General features: G+C 33.3%; 1 protein-coding gene across 1 annotated transcript in view; it reads right to left on the bottom strand.

Moving 5' to 3' along the window:
* Nucleotides 1-1,605: 1,605 nt before the first annotated feature.
* The window catches only part of LOC137627504 (uncharacterized), a 91,137-nt gene continuing 84,580 nt past the window's right edge, over nucleotides 1,606-8,162 (bottom strand). The window contains exons 2-3 of the mRNA XM_068358588.1: nucleotides 7,236-7,506; nucleotides 1,606-2,064 (exon numbers count right to left, since the gene is read on the bottom strand). Coding sequence (XP_068214689.1) covers nucleotides 1,757-2,064; nucleotides 7,236-7,506 — 579 coding nt within the window. The 3' untranslated portion in view covers nucleotides 1,606-1,756. The remainder of the gene's footprint in view (nucleotides 2,065-7,235; nucleotides 7,507-8,162) is intronic.

Below are 8,162 nucleotides of genomic sequence, written 5' to 3'. Positions count from 1 at the left end.
TATATATATATACAGTATATATATATATATATATATATATATATATATATATATATATATATATATATATATATATCAACGACCACAATACTTAACGTTCAGAGAAACCAGTCTCGCATTTTCTAATCGCTTACAAAGGGAAAAGTTTTCACACTGAAATATGCCAGCCAAGCAAAAGGGAATTATTTGATCGGGATCTAAAACTCTCTTGAAATGGTGATTTTTGCAGTTCTTTTTTTTTCCATTTTGTTTCATACGGTTTCTTGTTTCTATCCTATCTACTGTATGTAAGGAAGGGACATTATATTGTTTGTCCTATTTGTCTTTAAATCTATTTATAAACACATGAAAAATCCTTTAATTTCACCGACTGAAAAATCTCAGATCAAAGCTTGTGATTCGCAAGGATCCACATTGCTCCTTATTGCATTATCATACTAAGCATTACTGTATTTACTTCATACTCTAGATTAGAGCATACATGGCATATACTATTTGCTCTACCGTATAAATATAGTCTTTGCTATATACCTAACAGATTCTTAATATCAGTCCATTACATATATAATTTTTCTTGAATAATAATCTATGAGATTCACACATGGAATATCTATATATTACGAGATATAATTCAAGACCAGTTAAAAATCAGGTAATCAAAAAATACATAATAATGACATATTAAAATTTTCAAAAATCCAAGCCATCAAAAGAAGCAGGGAATGACTTTTATATTGCAATAGATACATATTCCTATTAGCTTCTTATAATTTTATGGGTTAATGTTTATCATTCAACCTTATTTCTGGTACAAAATATTGACCATTGCACAACTTCTTGCTTCAAATATCTATATTTTATAATTTTTTAAATCCATAAAACCTCACGATCAACAAACGGTATTTACTTTTATTTACTTTATTGTTACCTGATGTACTATGCTATTCGTGTTCTAAACAAAAACACTTCATATATCTGCGGCCTTTTCTATGCAGTTAAATACCCTGTTTCCCATAGTTGACAATTAATACAATGCCATCCTTCATGGTTTATTTTAATAAGTTCTATATACGAAATATACGAACCACTTCACAGTAACAATGTATAGATTTGCCTTCTTTGGATATAATTCTACAAACACAAACTAAGTTCAAGTTATAAGTCAATATTTACATAAATGTTTGTAATTTGACCAGACACTGTTTCAAGCTGTATAATGCTAAGAACACTTACAACATTAACTTGCTTTTTACTTGATAAGTACAAAAACCAAAAAATATCTCCAGTAGACGTCTATGCTGAATGTTGTCTATTTTATTTGAGTTGTCTATTTTATTTGAGTCACAACGAGCTTCTTTGACTGGTTGAAGCCAAACACGAGAGCATCAACTACCAAAAAAGCAAGCACTCATCAACAGTGTCAATCATACTTTTATGTCCACCACTCCAATTCTATATATCCACTGGTGAAAATTACGACCACTTCCTAAGGGAAATTCACTTTTTCAATCAGTAACTCTTCCTAGAGTTTTCTTAATAGATCATCTGGCATACTATTGCCTGTTATAAAGAGTAATTTTAGATAAAGTAGAAAAAAATAATAGATATATAAAAAATGTCTTTATTTTCTTATGTGTAACATAGCCCGCGATGCGTTTAGCATTCTCAAGCACCCTTATAAGAGTAACAATCAAGGCACCTAAAAACCACCACAACTGTCGTTAGTAAAAAAATAATCTTATATACAAAAGTTACTTTAAAATTTGCTAAAGAAAGGGAAGAATGGGCGGAGGCTCTTCAAGAAGTGAGGGGGAAGTCTCTCCTTCTTCCTCCGGCTCTCGAGACTGAGCACCGCTTTGGCGTGGTCGAACTCGTCGAAGTAAGGTTCGTCCAGCAGGACGAAGATGGCGTGGGCGCCGGTTTCGATCTTGTTGTCCGCTAGCTCGCGGGCGTATTTCCTGCGTCTCTCCTCCACCGAGCGCAGTTCAGGCGGGGTGAACTTGTCCATGGTTTCGAAGGGGATGTCCTGTTCTCGACCCAGTGACCGGAAACCGTTGTCGAGGTCTGGAATATAGAATAAATGCATGAAATGTCGTGGTTGGTAGAAGAAAGAAGCATTGGTAAAAGGACTTGGAAGGGATTGGGTCAGTCAGTCAGATCTACTAAAAATAAAAGAAGGAGGAGGAGGAGGAGAAACTGGAAGGGACTTCCATCCCTTGATCCAAAGATAGGGAGAAGTTACCGAGGTCTGTAAAAGGTAAAAAGAGGCACGAAATATCTTTGGGAAGAATAAATGAGTGTAAACATTGAACAGTGACTTTAAAAAGAACCTTCTTTTGTGGATGCTTGGACCAGAACGCGTAAAAGTCAACGACTCTAAAAATGGACTTAGGGTGGGTTCATTGTCGGGGCCTGAAAATGAGAATAAAAGCATGGAATAACGTGAATATAGTAAATTTATCAGGAGGAGACTGGAGAAAACAACATTTATAAAAAACGGTTTCAGAATAAGCTCATAAATGTCAAACTTCTCTAATTCTTTTTTTAAGGATTTTGCAATTTCATCGACTCTTGCAACATATGGGGGTCTATTTATATAATTATGAACTTTAAAAAGGTTTTGATTGATAAGAAGTAGTGCAAATATGTACCTCATATTCATCTAAATAAAATTGATAAATCTTAGACAAAAAAAAAAAAAAAATATGGACACAGAAATGTCTCTACGAACAAAGATACATTTTTTTTTCACATTCACTTATTCAATTTTTACTTAGTCTATAATGAGGTTCAGCTAGAATTTCATGTTACAGTATTACAGGATATAAAATTACAAAAAATATCATACATTTTGTAGATATGTCAAACGTTCAAAATTTAATAATGAATAATGGAGATTCAAATATGACCTTAGAACTTGATTCTTAAACTTTCAATTTTCACTTTTGTTAAGATTTTTTCATCTTTAGCTGAAACTGAGTCAGCATTTCAACCCCTAAGAAGGATGTTCGCCTCCATATAATGTTGTTGTTGTTTCATTATTATTATTATTATTATTATTATTATTATTATTATTATTATTATTATTATTATTATTATTATTATTATTAATCCAAATGGTAGTTATTTAAGACAATTGAAAAACATTGTCAGAATGTCGTAGGTTTTCAGAAAAATTCGTTCCTGAATGAGAGGTGTAAACTGGAGCAAATTAAAGCTAAAGAAGTTGAACAGCAAGGTAGAATGATGCTAAATGGTAGAAAACAATGCACCAAGGGAAGAATTGGTGTTGCATAACAACTCTTAACACCATAGAGGGTACTTTTCTATGGGGATCATGCAATCCAATTCTAAAACTAAAGTACAATGAAATGTTATCCTTGTGTTATTGTGTGTTGTGCTCGACCTTGTAGTTATCAAATCAATGCCTGAACGAGACATTAATTAAAGAACTCTAGAGGCGAACCTGGGGGATAAGTCCTTCAGTTACACTATGAATTAGCTGAGAGAGACTGGATGGTACGATGCAAGAAAGGAAGCGGGAGTGGAGACAGAGTTAAAAGGTTAAAATAGCGGGTGTATTTAGGGCGAGAATGGATACTGCTAAGACCCTTTTGTCTGTATTACTTAAAGTGCACTTTGAAAGTTGCACTGACGGCACTACACTCTTGAGAGAGAGAGAGAGAGAGAGAGAGAGAGAGAGAGAGAGAGAGAGAGAGAGAGAGAGAGAGAGAGAGAGAGAGATGCCAAAACTGTCTGTGAAGATGATTTACAATCCTAATTTATTCGTTGAAACCTTTATGGCCCATCACACTCTTGACTGGAGAAAGGTTAATGCATTTCATGGATGGGTGGGTGCATGTTACTCAGTGTCAAAGGTCAGTCTTTGGGGTCATGCGGGATATTCAGCGGTTAAAGGAAAAATTAGCTTTTGGTGGATAAGGACAGACTGGAGTTAAATATCTTAATGAGAGAAGTTGTCACTTTCCTGTGAAAATTATAGAGAGAATGACGAAATATTATGTCAAGTTATAATTTATCAATTACTTTATGTTGCTTTACAATTCTTATTTACGATTTTATGATAGATAAAGGTGAATTCACATGAGGAATGTTATGGAAAATAAAGGTGAAAATATTTAAAGAAATAAAGTGAAATTTTAATTTTAAAAAAATCCCGTTTAATATAATTGAAATTAATCAACTTTATACTCATCCATACAATATCAGCCACAGATCTACCATGAAAAGATTAATTTCGAGGAATAGTTCCATGGTAATTTTATGCAGAACCAATATGTATATCCGAGTGAAAAAAAAAACGAGTAGTAAATGTCTCATAAACATATCTCTCTGGCAAAGACCCTGACTTTGCATTTAAAAGAAACATGTTATTGGAACATATATATATATAGAACTTTTATTTTGAAATTTAATAATGGAAAAACCTTTCAAGCAAAAATTTAATGGATATTCTATGAAATTCTCTTTAATTCTCTCTAATTCTATCTGTGCAATACTACTAAGAAAAAACCTTTGTCATAATATTTTTCTGACTTGTATTATTGTGGTATACTTTTGGAAAAGTCCCTGATGGACGCGAGTTTGAGCTCGCTCCAGTTCAATAGTTTTTAGTAGCGTCCGCAACCTCACCTTCCATGAAAGCTGTGAGATTGTGGGTTTGGGGAAGGCTATAGTTCTACCATGTGAGTTATCAGTAGCTTTTGTCTGGTATTCCCTGGTCCTAGCTTGATCGGAGAGTAAGCTAATTATATATATATATATATATATATATATATATATGTATATATATATAGATATATATATATATATATATATATATATATATATATATATATATATATATACATATATATATATATATACATACATACATATATACACAACATAACATTCTCTCCATAATATTTTGACACATGCGATCTTGAAATTTAGCAGAAATTTGTACTGAAGGTTAGTTCTATTTTATGCTTGTTTTTATACGAAAGCTCCTTTATTTTCATTTATATATATATATATATATATATATATATATATATATATATATACATATATATATATATATATATATATATATATATATATATATATATATATATATATAATATACACGAACATATGTGTGTGTTCTTTTACTATAATAGTGAGGAAAGTAACATAAGAGATGTCCCGTGTCTCTCCCGATACATCAAAGTAAGGTGACCTCGAAGACCCGAAAATAAATTGATTAGGTCGAAGCACAAAAGGTTGGAGCTTTGGAGTAATAGTCATTGCGGCTCCTTGAAATGGAGAGTAAACGATTACGTAGCATGAATCAGTTATTATGGGATTTGAGAAAAAAGAAAAAAAAAAGAAAAAAAGAAGGTCAGTAAATGGAGCATAAGGTGACGGCGCATAACCCAGATTTTGATGACGAAGACCTTGTTCAAGTATAAGAACGTTCAGGGGTAAAGAGGTTAGTTGAATATAAAGTGCTTTGGGATTATTCCTGAATAAAACTAAGTGACACATTACTATCATCAGGATGAAATCAATCGAAGCTGTGGAAAGGAAATTGATCAACATATTAAACTCGCTTTCCTTAAAGATACGAATAACAATCACTGGATTCATCTCCCATCAGCTGCCTCCCTGTAGAAAGCTTTCGGTATCGCCTTTTGTGCCTATATTTATTGAGTTTGTGACCTCGTTAAGCGTAAAACTGCCAGGTTCAAGGCCTTATGATCTCTGTCATCTAAAAACTATGGGATAATCTCCCTGGAAATGTTAGAGCTCTTAATTTCATGAGATGTTTTAGTTGCACCTGACATGATCCTTTCTACAAGTTTTTATCTCCTTTTAAGCTATTTTCTATTACAATAATGAAATATTTGTTTGTTTTCTCTTATGATGATTTACTTCAACACTCAAATATGCGTAATATATTCAAAATGAGCCTTATGAGCAACCCATCATCCAATCTGGCTTTGAATAATAAATGTCGTCTCTGAAGCGAATTGTCACAATCGTTGTTTACCTGCGACTTTTTCTTCTAAACACAGGTCTAGTTCAGGAACATTGATAGGTAACAGATATCCACATCACACCAACCACTACTCATCAAAGACTCGTCTGAGTCTAACCAACAGAAAAGAGGAACACTTGGCCACATGTTGTTTTAGGTCAAGTTGGCCGATTTTATTAAGGTAAAAACTAAATCTTTGGAAGAGAGGATATTGTACAATGCACTTTTTGCTAAAGAACATACGTTAAAGAGCACCATTTGCAATTCTAAATACAGTACAATGCACCAATTGAAATGCAATAAACGATACAGCGCACCATTTCCAAAAGAAGACCGTATGGTGCGCCATTTAGAATTGAAGATAAGGTTAAGTGCACCAAACCATTGGTTACTTTTTATAATCTCTCTTCTTCGTTCATTTACTTACAGTAGCAATCCATTGGTAGCGTTTTATAATCCCACTCCGTTCATTTACTATTCATATCTACATAGCTTATTTTAATTGGATGATTTCGTTGTCATATTTTTCATTCGCCGAGGAAAATTACTTCGGTAAATTTCCTTTCCCGAAACACACGGATAATTTTTAATACTGAATAAAAAAAAAAATATGACTTAAGTTCATACACGAAACTGTCATTTCAAATCATAAGCTAAAGTCCTCTACCAGTATTACAAGAAATTTTGGAAAATTACAGCACAATACGGAGGTTGCACATCGAACGATCTAGAAAATATCGGTACTGTAAATATATCGTCCTCACAGAAGAGTATAGTAAAGCAGCATCAATGTTTATGAATTTTCAATTAAATTGATCTGCACCGAAGGAAATTTTAAATTCTACCTATTTTTAAAAACAATTCCGCAAGAAGTAAAGTGTATAGGCTACTCTTTCTCTCTTTTAGCACCTTAAGAAATAGATATCTGTTTGAGACTCGAGGTGAGGAGGGCAGGTTCATCCTTGCCAAGAATCTTGGGCAGGATGTGTTGTACTATGCTAACAGTATTTTTAAATTAATTTCAAAGGCAGGTCTTCTGAAAGCTATTAAACTTTTATAAGAACATCTTCGGTTTATGGTTTCAAATTGAATATCCTTTTATTCTTTATTTACTACAAACGATATCGGTGTCAACAAATCAATCAATCCAAAATCGCAGTTACAACCAAGTAAAAATCCCTCTTAGCGTACAGGTACTTGAATTCCTCACCTAGAATCTGGAAGAAGAAATGATCGGGAGATCTGCGGAGTCGATCATCTTCTGCTTTTTGGTTCTCGGCTGCTGTGGCCACTCGTCCTTCGTCTTTCCTCTCCGTCGCACTGACAACTGCCTTTCCCACCTCAGGAAGGGCCTCTTGAGTCTGGGTCGTAGTGACGGTAGTTCCAGCCTCCGTCGTTGAAGCCACTTGCTGCCTGATATTCGTCGGTAGACACACGACTGACGTTAAACATAGCAATGACGCTAGTAGTGATTTTCCAACCTGGAAAGTGATCATTATTTTACTCGAATTGTTTACGTATAATCGAATACAAAATAACATTACATTGAAAAAATAGCTAATTTATACCAGATGCCATTAGAATAGGAAGTCTCAACATGTTTAAAGTTTCTCAAAATTCATGGCAGCTAACATTAAAATAAAATCTCTAAACATGTTGGAAGTTTCTCAAAACTTATGGCAGATATCCTCAAAATAAAATGTCTGAGCATGTTAAAAATTTCTCAAAAATATCTGAAATAATCAAGCGATCTAGTTCAATACTTAATGAAAAGACACAGAAAATATGACCTTTTACTCGAGTCGTTCCAAAAATATGTTTTTATCGATTAAAGGAATAAATTATGTAGACAGATCACTAGCTAGAAAATAATTTTCCATATTCTACTGAATAGGGGTTTCACAAAAAAAGAAAAAAAAATACGTATAACTTACACTGTTAAAAAAACAGTAATTTTAATGGGAAATTCTCCGTAAATATACTGATCTCACCCGCATTTCAGTAAAATACAGGCGACCGTAATTTTACCCTACTTTGTTATTACCCTTTACGGATTGGTAACCGTAATAACATTCCTTTACGTCAATATATCCGTATTTAAAACGGTAAATGCCTGACAATATTCATTCCAGGATTT

Source organism: Palaemon carinicauda, chromosome 35 (assembly GCF_036898095.1).
Source record: "Palaemon carinicauda isolate YSFRI2023 chromosome 35, ASM3689809v2, whole genome shotgun sequence".
NCBI classification, from domain to species: domain Eukaryota; kingdom Metazoa; phylum Arthropoda; class Malacostraca; order Decapoda; family Palaemonidae; genus Palaemon; species Palaemon carinicauda.
Note: the sequence above shows the minus strand (reverse complement) of the source record. Positions and strands in the feature narration are given on the sequence as shown.